This window comes from Herpailurus yagouaroundi, unplaced genomic scaffold (genome assembly GCF_014898765.1).
Source record: "Herpailurus yagouaroundi ecotype Mexico unplaced genomic scaffold, PumYag 160, whole genome shotgun sequence".
In the NCBI taxonomy this organism is placed as follows: domain Eukaryota; kingdom Metazoa; phylum Chordata; class Mammalia; order Carnivora; family Felidae; genus Herpailurus; species Herpailurus yagouaroundi.
The window spans coordinates 49,548,792-49,575,003 of record NW_024412401.1 but is presented as its reverse complement, the minus strand read 5'-3'; the positions used below and the strand labels follow the sequence as shown (position 1 = coordinate 49,575,003).

At 45.7% G+C, this 26,212-nt stretch overlaps 1 protein-coding gene across 3 annotated transcripts in view; it reads right to left on the bottom strand.

The window, feature by feature from the left end:
• GARNL3 (GTPase activating Rap/RanGAP domain like 3) overlaps positions 1 to 26,212 on the bottom strand; it is a 149,559-nt gene that overhangs the window by 75,310 nt on the left and 48,037 nt on the right. For all 3 annotated transcript variants that reach the window (XM_040482368.1, XM_040482369.1, XM_040482370.1), the window contains one exon: positions 8,218 to 8,292. In XM_040482368.1, coding sequence (XP_040338302.1) covers positions 8,218 to 8,292 — 75 coding nt within the window. The remainder of the gene's footprint in view (positions 1 to 8,217; positions 8,293 to 26,212) is intronic.

Here is a 26,212-nt window from a genome sequence, read left to right as displayed (position 1 = left end):
AGGCATTATGAAGAGTAATAAATAAACTCAAATTCTTCTACGCAACAGGTGTGCCTGAACATGCCAACAGTGTTAAATGAGTCCTGAGACTAAGAAATCCTGAGTCATCCCTGCATTGAATTCCAAGGCGCACAAAACCTCTTTGCTGACCTTCATGGTCTTTTCTTCACCTCGTTTATACTTGTGGGATGAGAAGGAGAGAAACTGAATGAAATCTGGCCAGGATATTTTGAGGAGAATGTAATCAGAATCCACATATAACACCCTCATTTTATCTATTTGCTCATGGTTGACTTGAAGCAGGAAAGCCACACAACATGGGCTACAGACGAGACCCCTCGTTTTATATAATGCCTGGGGGTTTTCATGGTTTTTTTTTCCAGAGTGAAGTTCAGTTAGTGAGTGAATGCATTTATTTCAGTTTCTAGGTTTAAGTTGCAGAGGGAACACTGGCAGTAAAGAATATGGTCTTTAAAAAAAAATACACTAAAATCTTTGGAATTGCAAATGGAAATGTAAGCTGGTTGAAAAAACTGAAACCACGCATAAATTAACATCCCTTTCTCTTCCCCATCTTCCACGCCCTGGTACACAGCCTTTCCCTCTAATAACCACTCTACCAGGTTGGTGTGGATAGTCCCAGACCTTTGTACGCATTCATAAAGGTGTGTTTACCATGTACGTACGTGCACACGTCACACGTCCGCATCCACGTGCATATATACACATACATTCATAACACACACGTATATGCACATACACACAATTTCCTTTCATAAATGGGATGGTCGCGTAGCTATTACACTGAGGCTTATTTTCTTTCCACTAAAGAAAATATCTTAGAAATATTTCTATGCCGGTACATTCAGATCGACCTTGTTCTTTTTGACTATATGGATTTTTAAAAAAATTAAACACTACTGTTGAGTAGAGATGTGCAACATATGCAAACAGCATAAAAAGGTCTTGACGTGGAAAGTTTAGGTTTCCCGACTTCTTTCCTGACCTGCCGCTTCCCTTCTCCAGAGGTAATCGCTGTTAAATTCTTCTGTGTCCTTTTGGAGACTCTCTTGCATATTGACAGACATACTTATCTTTCTTTTTGGTTTGCTTTTAAGGAAATGGGATGATAAACGAATCATTCCGGAACTTGCTTTTAGGACTAATCCTATCGCGAACATTTTGCTATGGTATGCACCAAAGCTTCATTCTTTCTAACAGCTACTAAGCATTACACTGTATAAATGTATCATAATTTATGTAATTATTCCTCTACTGATGGAAATGGAAGTTGTTTCCAGGTGTTTTTTTTTTTTTTTTCTATTTTAAATAATGCTATAATACACCTCCTAGCAGCACTGCTGGCCAAATGGTATACACATTTTTGATTATTGCTAATTGCCCTCCCAAAAGACTGTACTTGTTTACATATACCCCAACAGTGTGTAAGAGAATCCTCCCACGTGAGGGAAGGGAGATTCATGAAAAGCTCAAAGACTGCCCCTCTGTTCCACAATATACTAATTGATATATACAAGTGAGCCGTAAGGGAGGTCTCCAGTGATCCACCCAGGGGTCACACTCATTTTAATTAATAATCTGAACGAGCACGCAGATGGCAGAAGCAGCACACTGGAAGGTATTTTAAAGCTTCTCAGGGCGTTAGCTAATAGGACAGGTGACAGAATCAAGATGTCAAAAAAACCTCTTGACAATAAGCAGTTATGAGACACGCTGATGAGATGAAATTCAGTATGGACAATGCAAAACCCTACTTGGGGACAAGTCCAAACTGCATGAGTACAGGACAGGGAAGGCCAGGTGCTGCAAAGCAGGGATTGGTGCTCGTTTTACCCACCAGGAAACCGAGTCTCAGAGAAGTTGGGTCGTAAACTGGCGAGTGATAGAGCTGAGGCGGGAACCCAAGTTTGCTTGACTCCCAAAACGGTCTACACACTACACATACCATGACGCCACCTCACAGCCTAGTAAGAGCACACGTGAGAAAGACTGAGGTGAGGGGTAGCATATGGAAGGTTCTTAATGAGGCTTCAGACAAAGAGAGAGTGCAAAGGACAGAAAGGGACGAGTGTGCTCCACCCTGTGGCTGTGGGGGGTGCACCCGGAGCCCCGAAATCAGTTCTGAGCACCTCAACTTGACACTAAACAACCTCTCCGGTGGCCAAGGAGCAGCAGTGAGGCTGGCGATAAGTGGAACGGAGTCCACGTCTTAGGAGAAAAGCAGCAGATGTCCTGGAATGCTGGAGGGCCTATCATGCTGAAGAGGGCTAAGCCGTACACTGTGGGCTACAGAAAATGTAAACAGAAATGCTGAGTGGAAAATACAGATGATCAATACCATCCCATAAAAAGAACCCTTGGAATTTCCTGAGCGACGAGGGGAGCAGGAGTTTCTTTTGTGGTAAGGAGGTGACACTTGCTGGGTGTCTGCAGAGCTGTAGGATGGGCCTGGCTGTTGGAAAAGACCAAGCCTTGATCAGAAGCTTGTAGCTTTCAGCCCCAAGGTGAAGCCTGTGGGAGGGGAGGGGCTGCAGAATGACTTAATCATTGGCCCAACGATTTGATCATTACGCTTACGTGCTGGAACCCCTTCGTGATGGGGTCCGGGGATCTTCCAAGGTGCTGGGAGGATGGTCCTCCCGGCAGGAGCATGGAAGGTCCGTGCCCGGTGCATCTCTCCCATTTGGAGGCTCCTAAGTCGCACCCTTCGTAATAAACTGGTGATAGTAAGTAAAGTGCTTTCTGAAATTCTGAGTCGTTTTACTAAATTATTGGACCTGGGGGGCGGGGGGTTGTGAGAACCTCCGACTTTGCAGCCAAGTGGGACAGAAGTGTGGGTGACCGGGGACCTGATACTTGCACCTGGTGTCTGAAGTGAGGGCAGTCTTGTGGCGCTAACTCTGGGTAGCGTCAGAATTGAACTGAATTGTAGGACACTCAGCTGGTGTCCAGCAGAAAACAACTGATGGAGGAGGAAGCAAGTTTCCCTTTCTAGCAGGTGTATTCAAGCAGGGGCCGATGAGCTCCCTGTGGTGAAGTTGCTGCAGGGACTCATGACTCACGCAGGGTGCGGGCCTGGCCTAGAGGAACTCTAAGGCAGGAAGGAATAGTTGACGGATGGGTGCTGATCTGCAAACTTCTTATCAGTCCAGGGCCAAGTGTACAGCCATGGAGAGCAAGCATCTAGGAACATTTACGAGCAACTTGAGGTTCCTGTGACACCGAAGTCATGTTCAGTGGATTCGTTTCTTTAAATAGAATCCAGACCTATCTGGGTGTTAGAAAATTTGGTGGGGAGTTATAGCAACGGGGTGCTGTATACTGGTCGCGCATAGGAGGGCCACACTGAGTTCTACGAGCGATTGGAAATAAAAAAGTGGGTCCTTTACCATCAGTGGTCTCAGAAACACTGCTCGGCCTCACTGTGACATCCCTGGGACCCATCCTATCTGGGTAGGGCTTTTCCTCTTACTTTGCACCAAGCCCCCTCAATGTTTTCCCCACGGTACTTACCAAAATTTGCTATCCTCTTATTGTGTCTGTGCTACTTGCTGTTTTGACTGCTCCCCCTGCCAGTCTAAGAGGCCACCAGGGCAGGGACGTCCGCAGTCTCACTCCTGAGTGGCCAGTGCACTGGCTGTCCGGCACCGAGAAATGATCCAAAGAATGAAGGTGGAATGACTTGACATGCTGCATGAAAGGCACTCCTGATACAGCTTGGGTTTTGGGTAATGATGGGCTAGGTCATTCAGCCCATGCTCCCACTGAAAAAACTAAAACTACTAGAAAAATATGAAAAACATCTCCTTAAAAGCCCTGGAGTGCCCGTAAGATAGTCAGGAATTACCAGCCCAAACAGGCAAGAGGGAAGCCAGAGAGGTAAGAGGACCATGGATATCTTTTTAGCTTGAGGATACATGTCAATCCTAGCAAAACTAAACTTGGGGCGAAGAATCAAAACCCCAGACCTGCTGAAGCAGGGAAGTCTAATAGGAGACCCAGCCCACATGATGCTAGGGACCCAAAGGGTTACACATTGAAGGAAAACGTGAATCAGAAGAGACCCCTCTACCCCAAAGACTAGAGGGCAGGTTGCCACAGTGCGGAGCAGAGCCAGGCGGGGAGCGCCTCTGAGATGTTGTGTCCACAAGCCAGGCTTCACGTAAACTTTCAGCTCCGTTCTGTATCACTGGGGTGGTTTGGAAAGTCTGAAGCTGGGAATTTAGTTTACGGTGTCTGGCAAAAGAAAATGCAAACCCTCACTCCTATTCTGACATCGGCTCAAATTTGTTTTTTCCCCCATCACCAAGCATTTCTCCGACACCAGCTGGGTGTTCTGAAACCCCACTCCATTCTGACACCATCTCCCTGGAGACAGCCTCAGATCCCACAGGTGAAGGGCTCCGTCCTACCAGACCGCCTTCCTTCTGCCACAGATGTCTATCTCAAGACCAGGTTGTCATTTGTCCTTCTGACCAACTGGCTACAGATTGGAGGTTCCAATGACCCCCTCCTGTGTTTGATTAATTTGCTAGAGCGGCTAACAGGACTCAAGAGAAACATTTTACTCACTAGATTGTTGGCTTAACTACTAACTAGATTTATTATAAAAGGATGTAACTCAGGAACAGCCAGACAGAAAAGACTCATAGGATGAGGTATGGGGATGCCCTCTGGGCCTGCCACTCTCCCCACATCTCCCGTGTTCCCCACCCAGAAGCTCTCTGAACCCCGTCCTTTGGGTTTTTATGGAGACTTCATTGATCGATTAAATCACCGATTGAACTGGGATTGATTAAATCATTGGCCGTTGGCAACTGAACTCAGTCTTCAGCACTTCTCTTCTCCTTGGAGATTGGGAGTCAGGGGTGGGATGAAAAGCTCTACCCGCTGCAAGTGGGTGGGAAATTTCTCTAGTAGCCAGGCCCCCATCCCTAGGGGCTTTCCTATAGTCACTTCATTAATGTGACAAAAGATACCTTTATCACCCTCTCACTTAGGACACTCAAGCGTTTGGGCAGCTCTGCGTCAGGAAGTGGGCCAAAGACCAAATATATATTTCTTATTTTGAATCACAAGGTAACATTGCCTACCAAAAGGCAGCTCAGCCTAGGTCTCCTATTAGTCCTGAAAATTCATTTTCTAGAACAACACCGGCACATCACTAGGCGGCTGCGCGCACAGAGAAACACAGGATACTACCACACCACGAGCACAGGCCGGCTTCACATACTGCAGTTCTCCGTCACAGATGGTAAAATCAGTGTACTGATGATGTGTAAAGAAATCAAGGCAAATTCGACATTATCTTCAACGGAACGGTAAGTCTAAGAAGTGACTGAGCCGGGGCGCCTGGGTGGCTCAGTTGGTTAAGGGTCCGAATCTAGATTTCGGGTCAGGCCATGATCTCACGGTTCATGAGATCAAGCCCTGAGTCGGGCTCTGGGTGCTGACAGCATGGAGCCTGTTTGGGATTCTCAGTCTCCCCCTCTTTGTCTGCCCCTCCCCTGCTCACGCTCTCGCGCTCTTTCTCCCACAAGATAAACAAATAAAAACTTAAAGAAAAAAGGAAGTGACTGAGCCACCTTGAACTAGACAATGTTTCTTTGAAATGATACGAAAAGCACGAGCAACAAAAAGAAAAAAATAGATGGACGAGACATTAAATTTAAAAACTTCTGCGCTTCAAAAAACACAGTCAACAAAGTGAAAACAGTCTGCGGAATGGGGGAGGATTTTTGCGAATCACGTATCTGATAAAGGTCTAGGATCCGTATGGTATAAACAGCTCTTAAAATTCAATAAAAGGAGAAACAGCCCAATAATGAAATTACTTTGCAATTTGTTTCTTTGTGTGTTTGAAAAATTTTAAGCAAGCTCCATATATCGTCCCTTCTAGTGCACTGACGGCTTTAACTAACTTAGAGCAAGCCAGCTTTTTTTTTTGCCCCCAGTCTCATGTGGCACTAAGATCTTTTATCAGAGTGTACATTACACTGGCCGGAGGCTTTTAACTAAAGACCATCAATACAAAACACAGGCGCAGCGCTCCAACTCAGGGCTCATGCTCAGTGGTTCAGGTAGAAACAAAACTGAAAACAGTGTTTGAGCCCTGATATCATATTTCCCAGAGAAGCAATCTGAGACAGGACTGTGTTTTGAACACAACAGACCACAGTGATTTGTGAAATCAGTAACTCCACCAAATGGTTCCAAAGATGTTAAGTGAACTGCCCACAGTCACGCTGCTGGTGAGTTGTGGACTCACCATTTGAACCCAGGCGGTCTGACTCCAGAGCCTCCGGAGGCGATTTCTAATCCCTCCGGTCCAGAGGCGTGGCCAGAGGACTCAGCCAGGTGCGGAGCGTTTTGGGAGCCTAGGACCACATTTATGTCTGTCTTTGGAAGTGTGGATTTCCTCTAGACGTCGGTTCCGGCAGGGGGCAGAGTGGTGCTTACGTGGGGTGGGGAAAGTCCAGTACAGCTTGCTCGTTCGAGGCTGGGCTAACGTTCTGCAAAACTTTTGGTAGCACGAGGATGTCTTGAGGCACAAAAACCTCTGGGGTCTCTGGGTACTTAGGTTTTCCAACTAGAAACTCAGCACGGTGGCTGCTAGCTTTGTGAGCACTGGAAAATGAAGACTTAAGTGTTTCTGCTTCTGGCTTAGCTCCTGGGACACAGTTGGCTGCCCAAGTCTGCGGTAATAAGACTGTCTTATTTCCGGAGCTGGGCCATTTGGGGAGGGCTGTTTCCAAGCTTCAGAAGCAAATTCCCTCGGGAGTTCCTTCCTCTGCGTGGGTCAGTTGACATCATTTTGGAAAAGGAGTTAAGTGGGCGCCTATTCAGAGGTCTGGCCTAAGACGGGATGGCCTCCTCATGCCTCACGGAGCAATGGCGAGGATACCATGTCTGGGTATGTGAAGTTAAGGCCACAGCTGACATGAGAGAGAATCTCCCGAATGCCGTGGCCTTTCAAGTTAAATCCACAGCCTTTCACCAAGAATCTGATTAAGGAGGTGGTCAGGAAAGCAAGGCTGGCAAGACAGCGGCGATCGTGTTAACAACCACAACCACAACCACGATCACTCTTACAGCTACCACTTATTGAATGCATACTAGATGGCGGGCACAGTTCCAACAGCTTTATCAGCTTGGCTCACTTATTCTTTTCAATAATCCTGAGACACTTACATTTTATAGATGAAGAAACCGAGGCTCGGAAGGGCTGGGTCACTTGCTCAGGGACATACTGCTAGAAGGTAGGGGAGGTATAACTTGAACCCAGGCTTGTCTGACTCCAAAGCTGGGCTAGGGGCTGCTAAAGCACTCTGACGGCCTCTCAGAGAGGGAGCAGAGAAGGAAAATGGGAGATTACACCAGACTCTGTGTGTAGTTCTGGGAGGCAGACCTCAAAGAGTAGTGGGCAGTGGAAGTCTGAAGAAAGATCAGGAAGGTGCATCCCTGCGGCCAGCAGCAAGGAAGACCAGGAGACCCCAGAAAGAGGGCTTGGGCCCAGGGACGGTGGACAGACACCCTGCCCTGGCGTCTTCTTGGAATAAAGACAACATGTGGTAATTGCAGTAACTCTTGCCTCTCTCTCCCGAGCCCTGTGTTGCTCACGTGGCACAGCCAAGCCGACTAGCTTGGCCAAGGGGAAGAGCTGGGATTCTGGGGCCAAACACAAAAGGTGTCATGGCTGTGAATTCTTCTTCGGTTCCACTGCTGGCAGACTACCTTTATGTCTCCCTGGCTTTATTATAGACCTTTTTTTTTTTTTTTTTTAATGTTTATTTTTGAGAGAGCGCAAACGAGAGAGGGGCAGCGAGGGGGGACACACAGGATCTGAAGCAGGGCTCCAATTCGTGAACCATGAGATCATGACCTGAGCTGAAGTCAGACGCTCAACCGACTGAGCCACCCAGGTGGCCCTATTAAAGATCTTTTAAAGGGTCTGCATCACCCTATTACCAGCACCGTTCATACAAAGAATAATGGCATTTTCCCTTCACGTCTGCTTCAAGTGAAGCTCTAAAGAGCTCCATTTAGCTCTTCCTAGGCTGCACTGAGGCAAGTGTTCTGTGGTAACGAGCCTCACAAACGCCTCACTGCTGTATCGCAGGTGCTACAGCCATGGCTTAGCTCCTGGGGCTATAATCACGTGCTTAGTGACAATACAGGGGGACGGGGCTTCCTTACCTCATCTGAAGAGCCATTTTCCACTCTGAATCTTCCAGCCCTTTGGATGGCTCCATCGGCGTCACTAGAAATAAGCTAGGAGACAAGAGAGCTCTCAGTTAGGTAGCTGGGTCACCATGTGGAAAGCCCCTTCTGTCCGTCTGTGTCCGTCCTGTAAGTAAGCCAAATCCTACGAGAGCTGGAGGGCCCAGCCTAGAAGAGAACGGTCTTTCTGAAGCTCTGCCAGCCAAGCCCTCACACAGTCAGCCCCCACAGTCTTTAGGAAGCTGAAGAGTGAGGACTCCCTGCCCCCTACAACCCACAAGAGTAGGGAAACAGGAGCATCAAATCTAAACGTGAACATTTGAATAAAATCTAAACGTGGGCATATTCCAAAACTGAACAAATATTAAAGTAATGCTCCCTGGAAAAACAACTTTAATACACATCACATGTGGACAAGTGCAGCTCACAGATGGCAAAACTGAAAGCCAAGTCTCAAGTTCGGCCGTCTTCACAGGAAAGCCTAAAAAACAATTAATGGCTGGCATGAACTCAAGGCTCTACTAACATCACAGAAAGCTCTTGTGCCTCAGTTTTAAACGGTCTCCACAAGGCCAATTAGCCCCTTCCCAGGCAGGCGGGCTCAGTGTGAGCTCTGGCAACATGATGCTTGCAAACAGGCCATCTTCAAGAAGCTCACTGGTAGGGTGACATGAGTGAGATCGGGCGTTGGTGCGTCAGTCCTAAAATTACTGATTCAAGATTTCATTTATTTTCTCCCAAAACGCCTAGATTTCTCAGTAGCAACTTGGGAAAATGACATGTCTTTTTTTTTTTTTTTTTTTTTAACTTTTAAATCTGTCCACAATTTGTAGCAAAGATATGGCAAAAATTTCCATTTCCCAGACTCATGAGAAAGTGCTTGCCCTGGCAGGGGTGGGGGACACTTCTTACCTAACTCAAGACTCACCTGGTCAAACACATACACAATTTCTTAAGAAAGATTGTTAGCTCGTAGTTTTGCTCATGTTAAGAGACATGAAGGTGTGGAAATGGAAGAAAATCAGGGGAAAACTTCCCAAGGACAACGATTTGCAAAAGGCTTATAAATCTTTTCTACGATAATTATAAAAATAACAGTATCTATTTTTTTTTTTTAAAATATTTTTGACAGAGAGAGAGACAGAGCATGAGTGGGGGAGGGGCAGAGAGAGAGGGAGACACAGACTCCGAAGCAGGCTCCAGGCTCTGAGCTGTCAGCACAGAGCCCGACGCGGGGCTCAAACTCACAGACCGCGAGATCATGACCTGGGCCGAAGTCGGACACTCAACCGACTGAGCCACCCAGGCGCCCCAACAGTATCTATTTTTTATTGAGCGTTTATCCACGCCCTGTACTCTTCTGACCTTCACATGCATTGTCTCATTTAACTCTCAAAACAGCAAAACAGGTGGGTACCATCACTGTTCTCATTTACCAATGAGGAAACTGAGGCAGAGAAAGGTAAATAAAATAACCAGTTGTAGTCACATACTGGTTAGTACGTGGTAGGCCTGGGGATGTGAACATAGGCAGACAGACTTCAGAAACCCATTATCCTTACCTAACTGTCCACCATGGGAAGTCCACGAAAAGGCGCAGGTTTTAAACCTATTCTTTATCCTGCAAAACCATTTCTAAAAATAAATGAAAGGATTTTTATATGTATGTTTAGCTATTTATGGCATCAGATTATTCCATGGTCGGTAAACTGAAGATAAGCCACAGAGACTGTGTGGTATAGAATTTACCCCTGCCTGGGGCACCTGGGTGGCTCAGTCGGTTAAGTGCCTGACTTTGGCTCAGGTCATGATCTCACAGTCCGTGGGTTCAAGCCCCGCATCGGGCTCTATGCTGACAGCGTGGAGCCTGCTTTGGATCTGTCTCCCTCTCTCTGCCCCTCCCCTGCTCGGTTGCGCACACACTCTCTCTCTCAAAAAATAAACATTAAAAAAAAAGAACTTAACCCTGCCCAACAGAAGTGTGGCCTTTGGCCTCGGCTTCGGAGAGGTGATCTCTGAGCCCTGGAAATGTTCTGCAGGAGTGTCTATTTACCTGGGACTTTGAGCCATACAGGAGAAGAACATGAGTTGTGGTGGGGGCTTTGGGTTACACGGTATGAGATCTACCTCTGGACACCAAGGCTCAGGTGAGCCTCCCTGGTGCATGTACTGCCACACGTCCTTGCCAGGAGAAGATAATGCTGTCCGTGACCCCACTGGGAGAGGACACCAGGAAGCTGCATATGGAACCCTCCTGGATTCTGTCCCGCGTGCCTGTTCCCTTGGCTGATCCTAATCTGTAACCTTTTGCTGTAATAAACCAGAAACGAGTTTAACAGCCTTACCTAGACTCTGCGAGTCTCCTTCTGGCAAATGATTGAACCTGAGAGTGGCCATGGGGACCCCTGTACTCTGCAGTGAATGTCAAAAGTGAGGTCTGGTAGGCTGTTGCCTGGTTTAGAGAGGCCAATCCTAAAGTATAAGGGCAAGATGAACGCAGTTCTCCTGGCATCACTGCCATTTTCACAGGGGGAACTAGAGGATTCAGTGTCAATTTCTCCTTTGCCTATGAGCTTCTACTCATGGTCTGTTAAAATATTAAAATTTAGGCCACAGCAAACAGGTTTCAAGTCAAGTGTTCTTGGTGTAGGCTGCCTCAAGGGCTTTGGGAGAAGTGTTCTGAGGTCGCATCTGGAGAGGAAACAGAGCTGCAGTCAATTAATTACGTCTGACACAGGTGTATAAAGAGACAGGAGGATGAGCACTCCCCTGAGTTAGAGGTTGGTAGATACAGTCCTTGCTGGAGCTGGTAACAACCAGAATTCAAAGGCTTGGGAGAAGAGCTGAGAGTCATTCACCGATTCACTCATTCACTCATATAATACAGAATGTCGACCACTATATTCCAGACACTGACGGGCACAGGCAATAATGCCCTTTCCTGTGCTGAGATCAGAACAAGAAGGTTATTGCTTGTCTTGCTTCAAAGGTTCAAGAAGCAGAAAGGAAGAACATGTTCAATGATCTGATGGCTGGAAGGAATCTGGCTCCCTCTGAACTTAGGATCCCGAAACCCACAGGCACTGAATTCGGGCCTCAGGCTGACCTGGTTTTAACTCTCTCGCCTTTCCCGTCTCTACCACCAGCATCCGCACCCAAGTCGCTGTCATCTTTACCCCAGATGACTGCAACCGCCTCCTAGCAGGTTGATGCACCCAGGCACTCTTGCTTCTCTCCGACCCAGTCTGCACACCGTAGCCGGGCGATTTTGGCAAACTGCATCTGTGACTGTCCCACGATCTCACTTCTGTCCACACTGCTCCTTCTCACCAGAGGACCTGCAAGGAAGGGCTCTCCCATTTTCCCCTAAAGAACTCCTGCTCACCTTTCAAATTCACTGCAGTCAGGGGACTTCCCCGCCCTTGCCGCCTGGGAAAAGTTCTAGGGCACTCCTGTCGAGTTTTGAGTTACATTTCTTTGTGTGATTACTTGATTCATGCTGTTTCTTCTCATGTGCTCCCTCTACTCCCCAACGATAAGCTCCATGGAGACAGCGATTATGTTGGTTTTTCTCCCCACTGCATCCCCAAAGCTAAGCACACTGTCTGACGGTATAAATGTTCACTAAATACTTTGCAAATAAAACATATGTGAATGGGCCGATGCCAAATTCCTACTAAAATGACCAAAGGAATATAAAAATGCAGGCAAGATCGATGCCAGTTCTGGAAACCAGAGGTTCATGACTCAAGCAAGAAATTTCCAGGAAATCCTACCAGGTCTATCATAAAGGAAAGGCCAAAGTGAAGGACAGGCCAAAGGACCTAAATCACCACGTGCAAGGGAAAGTGCAGCTTCGCAGTAACTGAACCAGATCTAGCACATCAGACTGGCACCCTGAGCTCCTGCTGGCAGGGCCTGCCTCAGGTGAGTGTGGGTGTGAGGGCAGTAGGTGGGCAGGTGACTTATAGGTCACGCTGGCAAAGTGATTTGGTGCTGGCACGCAGAATGGCAGTCCCAGGGCTCCCCCTCACAGCTGGTCTGGGCAGCTGGCTAAATAAAGCAGAAGGTACCAGGCTGGCTGGTCCTGATGAAGACTGGAACACCAGCCGACGCAAAAGGAAACAGTGCTCCAATGAACTTGGCAATGAGGACGATAGCGATGCAGAAAAAAATCCTTCTGATGCAGCAGAGAAGCTATTTCTGTCCACAGTTTCTTTTCTGTTATTCCTCATACCTGTGATCTGGCCAACTGAAACTACAGGAAATTGAAACTCTCCCCATCATTGGAAGATCTGGCTCAGGAATGAAAGTGTCTGTCAGAACCCATCTAAATGTCCGATACTATACAATGCAGAAGTCCCCTGCCCCAGCTCTTCCTATGGGGTGCAGGGTTCTGGCTACCACCAAGATACACTCCAGCCAACTTCTACAGTAATGGAGCATAGCTGGTCTCATGGCTAGACCAGTGTCCCTCAAGGTGGCTGTCTGACTTAATTCCTTTCGCTTGAAGGTGGCTCCAAGTCCCAGGTGGCATGTAGCGAGCTAGGCCCGTGTGCCTCAACTTTTCCTCTAGGAGATACCAAAAAGAACAATGAACAAATCCCAGGGAAAGCAAGGGGAAGGAATCAATAAAAATATCAGAGTAGAAATTATAGATTCAAAAGACAGTAGAATCAATAAACACATCCAAGAAATCACGAGCAAGTCTGATTTTAAAAAGCAAGGAACAAACACAAATGCGGAGCCATAATACAGAAAATATAACTAAGAAGAAAGAGATTTTCTTTTTTTTTTAAAGCTGGACAGAATGCTCCATGAGATGGCGCGAAGATTCCCAAAACCTTCAAGGAAACGGACATTCTCCAGGAAGATATACAAAATGAAAACTGGTTTCAGAAATGAAATACCAGTGGCTACATGTAGAGCTGGGGCGGTAGTCAGAACATGGCCCCACAGAGGGGGCCCTGGCTCAGAGGGACTTCTGAGGCCAGGGCACCGTCCCCGACATGACAGCACATGCTCACTCACAGGGAGGCGGCCAAGGGTCCCCTCAAAGAAGAAAGGAGCAGAATCCCTTTGCATTCGTTTTGATGCAGAAGTTCAGGGAAAGGGGGTTCACATGTATGTGACATCAGTGATAGAAAAGGGGACGGGATTTTTATTTTATTTTCCTTTATCTTGTCTCCCATCTGTGATTTGGTCATACGCCAAAGGAAGGGCCGTGCTGAGGAAAGCTGCCCAAGAGAGAGAAAAAGAAGGCGGTGAATCAGACGACCACTTGGCTAGCGAGGGATTCCTTTAGAGTTCTTGCCCTGCCCAATACTGCAGCCACCAGCCCCATTTAAATTTATTTTTCCATCACTTACAAGAAAAGATAATAAAGTTCGCTTCCTCAGTTGCACTAGTGACACTCGGATGCTTGGTGTTTCCACATGGCTACTAGACTGGACGATACAAATCACAAATTGCCACAGTCCCAGAAAGTTCTGTCAGACAGGACTGTGACGTGCTGGACATGGAGGTCACTCTGGGTGACTGGGACCAAACCGGCTTCTCAGGCTGAAATTCCTTCAGTTAGTTAAATACACTAAAAACGCTGGAAATTCATGGAAATTTAACATCTTGAGTAGAGGCTTTGGTCCAAACTCAGCCAAACCATAACGATTCATTTAACACTAAACTGTGCTCAATGTAATAGATGTTTTGTTTCTGGAAAAAAAGGTAATATCCAAACAATTACATCCATTTGTATGATTTAACAAATTAATTTAAAAGAAAAAAAATTAAAAACAGGAAGCATAAAATGTTATTCATTGATCGCTGTAAGTAACAGTATTATTCGTTTAATATTATAGGCAATTAAATGAGAATATTTCCTACGTTAATATGAATATGTAATTTTTCAAAAACAAAAGGCTCTTTTTCTCTTAATTGCTTTGGTTCTTGGGGCTGGTGTCTGTTTCCATTCTAGGATTCCCTGGGATCTCTCTCTCTCTCTCTTCTTGTTTTTAAAGTTTATTTGTTTATTTTTAGAGAGAGAGAGAGCACGTGCACAGGGGAGGGGAAGAGAGAGAGGGAGAGAGAGAATCTCTGGCAGTCCCGATCCCACAAACCACAAGCTCGTGACCTGAGCTGAGATCAGAGTTGAAAGCTTAAATGACTGAGCCACCCAGGTGCCCCCCCTCAGCCCAGGATCTCTGTTTATCATGCACTGTGTACTTCACATTCAGGTATATAAATCACAGAAACAGTATTTTAACCTAGAAAAAATACCGCAAAAAGTTAATATGCATCTTAAAAAATAGTATTTCAGATTTCTTAAAGCAATTTTTTTTTTTTTTTTTTTAAGGGGCACTGGGGTGGCTCCAGTCGGTTAAGCATCCAATTCTTGGCTTCAGCTCAGATCATGATTTCACAGTTCATGGGATTCTCTCTCTCCTTCTCTCCCTGCCCCTCTCCCGGCTCATTCTCTCTCAAAATAAATAAATATTTAAAAGTTTATTTATCTGAGAGAAAGGGTGGGTGGAGGGCAGGGGCAGAGAGAGAGGGAGGCACAGAATCTGAAGCAGGCTCCAGGCTCTGACCTCCAAACTGTCAGCCCAGAGCCTGATGCGGGGCTCGAACTCAAGAACTGTGAGATCATGACCTGAGCCAAAGTCAGACGCTTAACCAACGGAGCCAACCAGACACCAGATTTCTACACACTTCCCTCCTCATTTCCCTTCTTTACAATGAGTGGTTCCGAGTGTGAGTTTCAACATCCAACTGTTTAGGTTCAAATCCCAGTTCTGCACTTGTTAGTTGTGTGACCTTGGGCAGATCACTCAATTTTTCCTCTCTAAATTTTAGTTTATCTCTAAAATAGGGACAATGATTGTAGCCACTTCCAGTCTTATGGAGAACATCCAATAATATAAAACAGTGCCTGGACATAGGGAGTGCTCAATAAATGTTATAACAACATATATACTAATCAGATGATTAATATAAAATTCTCTGATTGGCACATGTACCCCAACGTTTATAGCAGCACTTTCAACAGTAGTCAAATTATGGAAAGAGCCTAATTGTCCATCAACTGATGAATGGATACAGAAGATGTGGTTTGGGGCGCCTGGGTGGCTCGGTCGGTTAGGCATCCGACTTCGGCTCAGGTCATGATCTCGCGGTCCGTGAGTTCGAGCCCCGCGTCAGGCTCTGTGCTGACTGCTCAGAGCCTGGAGCCTGTTTCGGATTCTGTGTCTCCCTCTCTCTCTGCCCCTCCCCTGTTCATGCTCTGTCTCTCTCTGTCTCAAAAATAAATAAACGTTAAAAAAAAAAAAAGATGTGGTTTATATATACCATGGAATACTACTTGGCCACGAGAAAGAATGAAATCATGCCATTTGCAGCAACATGGATGGAACTGGAGGGTATTATGCTAAATGAAATAAGTCAGAGAAGGACAGATATCATATGTTTTCACTCATATGTGGAATCTGAGAAACCTAACAGAAGACCGTGGGGGAAGGAAAGGGGAAAAAATAGTTACAGAGAGGGAGGCAGGCAAACCACAAGAGACTCTTAAATACAGAGAACAAACTGAGGGTGGATGGGGGTGGGGGAGAGCGGAAAATGGGTGATGGGCATTGAGGAGAGCACTTGTTGGGATGAGCACTGGGTGTTGTATATAAGCCAATTTGACAATAAAGTATATTCATAAAAAAATAAAATAAATGTAATCCCCTGATTATTATGGTTAGTATGATTAAACTGTTTTAAAGCTTAATTTAAATGCTTGTAAGCTCTGTTTAAACATCTGTCTATCTAGCAAACAGTAGCGAGAACCTATTTTTCAGGGCCTGTACTAACTGCTGAACTTATAAAGACAAATGCAACATGATCGTTGCCCTGGAGGAGCCCAAAGCCTAGTGGGAGAGAAGCACACATATAAACAGATAAATCACCACACAACCTGGTTAAATGTCATAACAGTAGCAAGAATGGGGTGCTGGGGGAGGTCAGGGGCTGGAGAGACCAACTGTGCCCGGGGGAACTGGAGAAGGTTTCATCGCTGTAATGAAATTTATTCTGGAAGGTGTACAGGACCTTTGAGAAATGATTTCCAACAGAAGCAGATTATTATTTTTTTTAATTTAACTACAAATACGAGTCAAGAAAACCCATTTGACTCTGTCTATGCAAATCACAGGCGCACACACGCGTGCACGCACACGCACACACCTGACTTAAAAAGTACTACTCAGAAGGAATGAAAGAAAGTTTAAATGTTTCCATCAAAAACAATTGTTGGGGCACCTGGTGGCTCATTTGGTTAAGCGTCTGGCTCTTGGTTTTGGCCCAGGTCATGATCTCACAGCTTGTGAGTTTGAGCCCAGCATCAGGCTCTGCGCTGACAGCGTAGAGCCTCCTTGGGATATTCTCTCTCTCTCTCTCTCTCTCTCTCTAATATAAATAAACTCTAAAAAAAATTGTTGAATTGGGGCACCTGGGTGGCTCAGTCGGTTAAGCGGCCGACTTCAGCTCAGGTCACGATCTCGCGGTCTGTGAGTTCGAGCCCCACGTCGGGCTCTGTGCTGACAGCTCAGAGCCTGGAGCCTATTTCCGATTCTGTGTCTCCCTCTCTCTCTGCCCCTCCCCCATTCATGCTCTGTCTCTCTGTCTCAAAAATAAATAAATGTTTAAAAAAAACCTGTTGAATCATTTTCTACACCTGAAACTAATAGAACACTGTATGTTAACTATACTTCAGAAAAAAAAAAAAAGGTGGGGAGCGGAGGTAAATGGGGCCTATAGATGGGTACAATGAACCATCCCCCGACTGGTGAGTGCTGCACCTGGAGCCCGTCTCCTAGTCACTCCTGATTCACTTCTCCTGCAGGGAGAGGCAAGGGGCAGGGTACAGGGACCAGAGACGCTCTCTTTCTCCCTCTCCTCACCTTGATCCTATTCTGCTTGTGCCAAGGGACAGGGAGAAGACTTGGGGGCCTGGGCAGCTGGAGTGCTGGCCATCAGCACGCAGGTCGGACCACCCAGGTTGGTTAGATGATCCTCCAGCCAGGAGAATAGATGTTGGGCGAGAGAGAACCACCGAGGCCTCAGCTCTCTCTGGGCTCAGACTCTTCATCGTCATCATCATCCCTGGCCACCGCCCTCAGCAAATGCAGCATCCATCACGAGGATTCACCTGCTGTCTTGAGCTCATGTCCTCTGCTTTCTCAAATCCAATGACCTCACTTATTTCATGGCTTTACCACGGCTAAAACCCCAAACACGTTCTCACTCACACTGCCATAGCTCTGTCATCACATACGTAGCTTGTAACCCACTTTGGCACTTTTGGTAAATGTCCTGGCTGGCACCCGTGGTCAGTTATGGCAACGCTACGCTTACCAACACAACCTCACGCTCCCACGCCAAGCCCCAGCTCTCAACCACCTCCTACAAGGACGCCCTCGCTCTTTCTCTTCTGTGTTCAAAGACACACAAGTTTCCATGAGAAGAGGCCTACAAGCTCAGGCTACTTGACCCTGGCTAGACCTTAATTACCACTCCCTAATTCCTTTCTCTGTTCTCGTCTCACTTTCCAGGACACCTCCCACGTTGTCCCCGGCTTGTCAGTCACCAAGTCATCATTGCAGACACACCCTTTCTTCAAAGAGATGACCTCTCCACCTATTTTACGGACAAATCTGAGGCCACACTTCTCAGTAAAATGGCAGTGCTGCCATTTGACCTTCCATCTCAAAATACATCCGTCTTGGCTTCCTCATTAAAACAGTATCTGGCCATCAGTCCTTGATACACAGCTTCCCAGTAAAATACCTGTGAAGATTCAGCATGAAGGATGACAATTCATGGGTCTGAAGAAAGGCTGCCCATCCCCTGGCCAAAATCGCAGGGCTTTTCCTACTTACTATATGGCCAATGGAGAAGAACAGAGAAACACATTTGATCATGAACTTTGTTGCCTGACATAGAGCAAATCCGTGGTCAGCACAGAAAGCTGGAGGGCACTTTATTCCTCCCTCCACGGTCTCGTCTTGGCTGAGAGACGTTGGGTCTATATGAAGAATAACAATAAAACACCGGGAGTCCTTCTACTGCATGGGTACTGCATTTTAAGGTAGCTGCAGCCATACCGGAGCCTCTTTTTTATCCTAAGAAAACACTGGGAAGGAAGTGGGGAGGGAGGGAGAGAAAGTCCATGTTAGAAAACACAGTCTTCATAAGCAGAGTGCCACAGGCAGGGAGACAGACAGGAGTCCTGGAGAGCAAAGCATCCTGGGAGTACAGTTTTGCCACTACGCCCAAGGGGGGCTGGGATGGAGATGTTCAACCTCGTCATAATCTCCATTCTATCCTTTAATCCACACAGACGCCATTTTCTCAAGCTTATGTGAAGAGCTGAGCACAGGTTACTTCCATACCCCTTTTCCCATCAGATTGCTGCTATCTGTACCCCCCTAAGCCCCTGCTATACAGATAAATACTGGAGCCACTGGTTCAGAGCAGCCAAAGCCAGGCATGGAGAACATCCTATCTCCCTCCTACAGAGCTTTACAAGACAAACACCAGCTAGACACTGGACATTGATCAGAGAGCTTTGTACAACCACTGGCCATTCAGCTCTCCAGCTCAGAGAAGACGCGGTGCCCAAAAGAACAATGAGAGCTGATGGCCAGTCATATATTCTGTCTGTTGAAAAATACAAGGTCCAAATCCAAAGAGTTGTTTTTGTTTGAAGATTTCTATTGAAAAACAAAACAAAAAACCGAACATGGGAGCTATGAAAAAAAAAAAAAATGCTACATATGGTCTTGAAAACCAGAAAGGAAAGCACACCATTTCTTTTTTTTTAACCATGAAACCAAAACTTCAGAAAGGCAGTTGCTGCCCTCAGTAGGACAGAAGACATGATCTTTGCAACAAGCGCATAAAGTTTTTGGAAGGGATTAAAAAAATAAGACCAAAAAATACAAATGCAGGATTAACATCCTCACTGACTGGAAGCAAAGACGTTCATTGTAGAAAACAGCAACAGTGTTATATTCACTATTTAAGATGCCTCCCCAGAATGGAAAGGAACAAAGCGAAAACAACGAGAAAGAAAAGACAGTTATAAAGGGAAGAGAAAAAAGATCTTTCTTACTGTTTTGAGGGGGACAATGAGCAATAATCAAAGAGAAGAAAATATTCATCCCTGACATAAGACCAGGGACCAAGAATCAAAGGGATGCAATGTTTCAGGCAAAAATTAATGAAAAGAGAAACACACAGAGAAGTTACTGGAAACTTAAACAAATTTTTTTAATGTTTTTATTTATTTTTGAAGGAGAGAGAGAGACACAGCATGAGCAGGGAGGAGCAGAGAGAGAGGGAGACACAGAATTCGAAGCAGGCTCCAGGCTCTAAGCTGTCCGCACAGAGCCCAACGCGGGGCTTGAACTCACAAACCATGAGATCATAACCTGAGCCGAAGTCGGACGCTTAACCAGCTGAGCCACCCAGGAACCCCAGAAGTTACTGGAAACTTTAAAACAAAAAAAGAAAGAAGAAAATCTGAGAAAAACTCCAGGCAGGAAAGGTCACCAAGGAAGAAAATGAACTGCCCCGGGCTAACCTTTGGAAGGCTGTAAGGCAGAAGATGACCATGGTGGGTTCATAGTGTCCCCCCAATTTACGTCCATCTGGAACCTCAGAATGTGCCCTTATTTGCAAAGAGGGTCTTTGCAGATGTGATTAAGATGAGGTCATACTGGATCAGGGTGGGACAGAAATCCAAGGGCTGGCGTCTTCACGGGAGAAAAGAGAGGGAGGTGCCGATGTGGGTGGAGGGGAGAAGCCCTTGTGATGACGGCAGCAGAGACTGAGGGAGGCAGCCATAAGCCCCAAGGATGACAGGGATTGCAGACAACCCTGGAGGCTGGAAGACACAAGGCAGGATTTTTCCCTAGAACCTTCAGAGAAGAAAGGCTCTGCTGTCATGTTGATTTCAGGCTCCCGGCTCCAGCACTGTGAGAGGATACATTTCGGACTTTCCAAATCATCCACTTTGTGGTCATTTGTTACAGCAGGCCTATGAAGTGAATATAATATCAGACCAGAATGTGTCAAGTTTTGAGAGACAAAGGTGGTAATTCAGAAATTTTAAAACCAGCCAAGTCATTCTTGTGGAAGGAATTACTTGAGGCGGTCTCAGATACGTAATGATCGAGAAAAGATCCCCTCACACACTGCCTCAAACTTACCTGAACTCTAGGACAAGGACACCACAGTATTATGTCTGGAGGTCATAGCCACGCGATCAAACATGAAGGAGAAAGAAGACATTTGTATGGGAGGAGAAAAGTTGCTTGTGGAAGAGCATCTATGCTTTCAAAAAGATTATACGTTGTTTTTTTTTTTAATGTTTATTTTTGAGAGAGAGAGAGACAGAACGAACGAACAAACATGAGCAGGGGAGGGGCAGAGAGAGAGAGAGAGGGAGACACAGAATCCAAAGCAGTCTCCAGGCAATGAGCTGCCAGCACAGAGCACAATGCAGCGCTCAAACCTACGACCCACGAGATCATGGCCTGAGCCGAAGTCAGATGCTTAAACAACTGAGCCACCTAGGTGCCCCGATTATATGTTGTTCTTAAGTAAACATATCAATAAAATATACAAACTCATCTTGTATATAAATTTAATTTATAAAGGGACATAATAGTAAATCTTCATAGTGATTATCTGTAGGTGGTAGGATTATAGATGAATTTAATTTTCCTATGCTTTTCAGTATATTTCAAATTTTCTATAACAAATGCGTATTCATTTTACAATCACAAAAGTATATTTAGAAGTATGTTGGCATGTACACACACACACACACAGGGAAGTAATATAAAAAATCTGAGAAGAGAAAAAGAATCTATCAGACACCAGATTTTTAGCAAAACTGTTTTTTTTGTTGTTGTTTTTTTTTTAGCTAATATGCAGACCTCTGGCAGTGAGCTAATGGGGACACAATAACAAAAGAAGCATGAGCCTTGCCCACTAGAAAAGGCAAAATTGCTCACAAATAATTACAATGTAAAATATGACAGGTGTCATAGAGAAAGGCAAAGAAATGGAGGGTTCTCGGGAGGGAAAGATGACTTTCCCATGGGGGAATCAGGTAAAGCTGCTTGGAAAACAGACCTGACAGATGCTTATTTTGAGAAGGCATTTTAGAAGGAAAGAGAGCCATAAAGAGGCCCCAGGCACCTGGGTAATGGCAGGTAAACGCCTGTTTGGCTGGATCCTGGGCCATATGAGCAAAGGTTTCTAAGACAAGCTGGAGAGAGACTATGGGAAAGCCTTAAATGTCAGGCTAAAGAGTTCCTACTTTATTCAATAAACAAAGGAGACAGACAGAAGGTTTTTTGCTGGTGGTGCTACTTGTTTGTTTGTAAGCATCCAGATGATGTTGACAGAGCTGAATATTTGGGAAAGAACTCTTTACAGCATTAAGGAAATCAAAGCCCCCCGACTCAGGTTAATTACAGCTGAGCATTCTGGCAAACTCGATGTAATCTTATCAAAACTGGTTGAATGCCATCTTTTGAGATGTCAGGGAGACAAGACAAAGTGCCAGAAGCTCAGGGAAAGAGGAAATGACATAAATGTCACACAAAGAAGGGAGTACACAGAAGCAAACATTCCTGTTCTTCTCCTCTTCCTATCTCCTTAAGAGATCAAATGGGAAACCTATAAGGACCTTGAAGTCACTGTGACCATGGAAGCTTATAAAAACTGTGCCCTACTCAGCCCACCCCAGACATAATGAATCAGAACCTGAAGTTTAAGCAAACTCCTGAAGTGACTTTTATGCACAATCAAGTTTGAGGGGCAATGGAGTGGCAAGATAACTTTTTGGTAAATACAACTTTTGGATAAATACAGTAAAACCTTGGTTTGCAAGTATAATTTGTTCCGGAAACACGCTTGTAATCCAAAGCACTTGTATGTCAAAGTGAATTTCCCCATAAGAAATAACGGAAACTCAGATGATTCGTTCCATAACCCAAAAACATTCATATAAAAATGATTATAATACTGTAATATAATACAAAATAGTAAAGAAAATATAAAGAAAAATAAACAAATTAACCTGCACTTACCTTTGAAAACCTTCGGTGGCTGGTGTGAAGGAGGCAAGAGTGAGGAGGTTTATTGTGTAGGATGACTTCTCACTATCACTAACGGAAACGCTGCTATCTATTGGCTCAATGGGATTTTTCTCTGCATGGGGGGACCATTGTATATGCTTGCACGGATGCTGACTACAGTACAGTATTATTAAACTCTTGTCATATACTGTATTTAATGTAACTGGCAATAAGGCAGCAGAGGAAAGGGTCTATATCTGCAGGCAGCCTGACCTTAATGAAGCAAAGCATTCATTCCTAAGCTTACTCTTCTATGGAAAAGCAAAGGATTGTCCATAGGTGCTTTGAAATGACAAAAAAAATACACCGATGCCAGTTGTGGGCACCTTCCAACATTCTGAAAAATCACCGATCTCTGTCAAACGCGGAGGCCTGAGACCGAGTATCCGAGCATGGGGGACCATCACCCACAATCCCGCTGGGTGCACGAGAAAGAATCATTGGCTCAGTTGTGATCATGTGATGTTCAGCATCACGTACTACTCCTATTACAAGACATCACTTGTTTATCAAGTTAAACTTTATTACAAATGTTGGCTCATCTTGTGGAACACTCACAGAACAAGTTACTCTCAATCCAAGGTTTTACTGTACTACTGTGGATGAGGTGGGGCGGGGCAGGGGGAGGGGGCAAGCTCTACAACTTAATAGTTGTGTGACCTTGAACAAATTCATGATTCTCTGAACTTCAGTTATCTCATCTATAAAATGGGGGTAGTAATACCGCATCAGGTGAGTGTGGAATTTAAATTAGTATAAATACATACATATGTATTTCCATGGGTGTGTGTGCGTATGTGTGGATCTACCTACCTACCACTCAGAAGGCTGTCTGGCGTGGTATGTGCACATCCGTGTGGATAAAGGACAATTTAGGCATGAAGTCCATCTAGGGCATAAAACCAATAGGATTTGGTAAGACATTGGATGTGGGGTTTGGTTTCTGGAATTAGCCACTGAAAAGAAGGCAGTACCGTCCACTCAGGGGCTTGGGGGCAGGGAAGAAGGGCAGCCTGAACTCAGTTTGGGGCATGTTGAGGTTCACTTGCCTGCGGGCCATCCCAAGAGAGGCATCCAGTGGCCATCTGGGCAGATGGTTCTACACGCTGTGGATAGAGAACTGGGAAAAATACAGGGATGGGCGAGTCACCAGGCTGAAGGTAGTAACTGAAGCCACGGGGTAGGAGAGATCACCAGGGAGGAGCATGTAGTGGGGGAGCAGTGTGTCTGAGACGGAACCCTGAGGAGCATCAAAATGTGGGGGCCCCGCAGAAGAGAAGCTGAGGAAGTGAAGCAGGGAAGGCAGGAAGATGAGGACAGAGAGTAGAGGCACAGGAGGCCCCGAGGGAGGAGAAGGTGACCGCGGGCCACGCTGCCGAGTGGTCCTGTAAGATAAAGATGAGGAGAGGATTTAGTAGCGAGGAGGTCTTGGTGACCTTGGCAAGAGCAGGCTCAGCAAAGGACAAGAAGGGGAGGCATCCAAAGGAGGGATTCAGAAGGGAACTAGTGGAACTATCACAGGGATCAAAAAAGAGAATTCAGAGTGCGGCTAAAATGTGCTCCCAGAGTAATTAAAAAATCTTCTCATCTCTTCAGCAAATGCAGTTTGAGACTATGATTTTAAAAGACCGTGCACCACAGTGATGACTGCAGTAGACCGATTAAAAAGCCCAGAAAGCACACAATCCTTTTCTTACACATAAAGGAAGCCAAAGTTACTGCATTAATTAAGTGGGGGAGATAGTTCAATATAAAAATGAGAATATTAGCTGTGGCTCAATAGTAACAGTGGGCGTGAAACTGGGAGCCCTTTGTGGTCAGTCGGCCATGACAGGACTGGGGGCAGGACTTTCCCTAAACTCACCTGGTCGGGAAAGCAAGGGAAGCAAATTGTAGAACCCACGGGTTGTCCCTTCTCTTGCAAAGAGGGTGAAAAGCTGCTCCAACCTCTGGGATGGATGTGTACTTGAAGAAAACGGCGACCTGACCCGAGACAGGCAGGGGCTGAAACGCCAGGGCCTCAGCTGAGGGGCAGGGAGAGGAGGCCTCAGTGGGACCTCAGATGCTCTTGGTCCTAGAGGCCCGGGAGGCTGTCTCCTAGCTGCCTGCCAGGGGGGCAGTGAATAAGTTAAACGGGCTACACTTCCTTCCAAGGACCTAAAAAAAAAGCTCTTAATATTCAGAGCCCACATGTGAAATTCTGGAAATAAGACCAAATTCCTTTTCAACTTTAGCAGCCCCGAGAGAAGTAAAACAGTGGTTTTCAAACGTGTGCGTGTGTGTTCGTGGTTGTCTGATCCCCCAGTTTTGATGGTGGACCTGTCTAAATTCAGAAGTTAAGTACAGGTTCTTAAAAGGCACTTTTAGGGGCACGTGGGTGGCTTGGTCCGTTGAGCATCCAACTTTTGGCTCAGGTCATAATCTCACGGTTCATCGGTTCAAGCCCCGTATTGGGCTCTGTTGGTGTGGAGCCTGTTTGGGATTCTTGCTCTCTCCTCTCTCTCTGATCCTCTCCCACTCATGCTCGCTCTCTCTCTCTCTCTCTCTCTCTCTCTCTCAAAGTAAATAAATAAATAAAACTTAAAAAAGAAAGCACTTACAAAACAATGAAAATATATTCTCTTCATGACAACAGTATACGAAGGTATATAACATGATATACTTTTGATCAAGTTAAAAATTTACTTTTGCTACAACTGATGGTACCTGCTCCTGAGCCTGGTCTTCCTGAATGCTGAGGGGGCGCACGTGACAGGTGCAGGGCAGAGATCACTCTGGCCCAGGCAAGATGTGAGAGGCAAAGGATGTTATCCAACAGGCACCAAGCAAGACTGCGTGCTTGAGACACACGTTAGAAATTTGCCTCCTGGGTATGTGAAAAACCACAATCAAGGCAGAAAACTAGATTTCCTGCGAAGAATTTACCAAGTAAACAATCTATGAACAGTGTGTATCTCTGATTATCTAAAAGATAAACTTTTATACATTGGTCAGTATATTTGAAATATATATTGGTCAGAATTTGAAAGTATTTTTATAGGATGCCAGGGTACTATATCTCACTAGTTGAAGACCACAGGCGTCAATAAACCAAGACCCCAGGACACCCGCTACGGCAGCAGGGAGATCCCCTCGTGGGGAAGGACATGGCAGCACGGGGATGGAAAGCCAGCAGGAAGGAAAAGCATGAGCATCCCTGGACCTGCAGAAGGTTGGGGATGGAGTATCTCCAATTCTAGGTAGGTAGGTAGATAGGTAGGTGTGTGTGTGTGTGTATGTGTGAACTCCACACCCAACGTAGGGCTCAAACTCATGACCCTGAGATCAAGAATGACTGAGCCAGTCAGGTGCCCCTTTCTAGTTCTAGTTTTGAAACTAGAGAGCATGCTCATGCTGAATGTCATGGCTGTTTCCAATATTTCTGCCTGGGAAAGTCTGGAGGACTTGTTTGGTATTCTTATTACAGTGTGTGTTCAGCTAGTGGAGTTGGTATCGTTTGGGGTCTCAACTACCCAAGATGGTCACCAAAAGGCTGGTCGGGTGGTGCTAATTCTCTTCAGGTGCCACTGATCTTGGAAAGTAGGTCATAAGTCATACTATATCAACAAATAGGGTGGGGAGGAGACAAGGGTCAGAATCATTCCATAAACCTGACTACTGTCAATGGGGGACAGAAGACAGGCGGTTCAGGGGTGGATAGGGAAATGCCTTGTTTGTTTATGCTCTACCTTATTTTTAAAAATATTTAAAGCAGCTTACTGAGATATATCTTACTC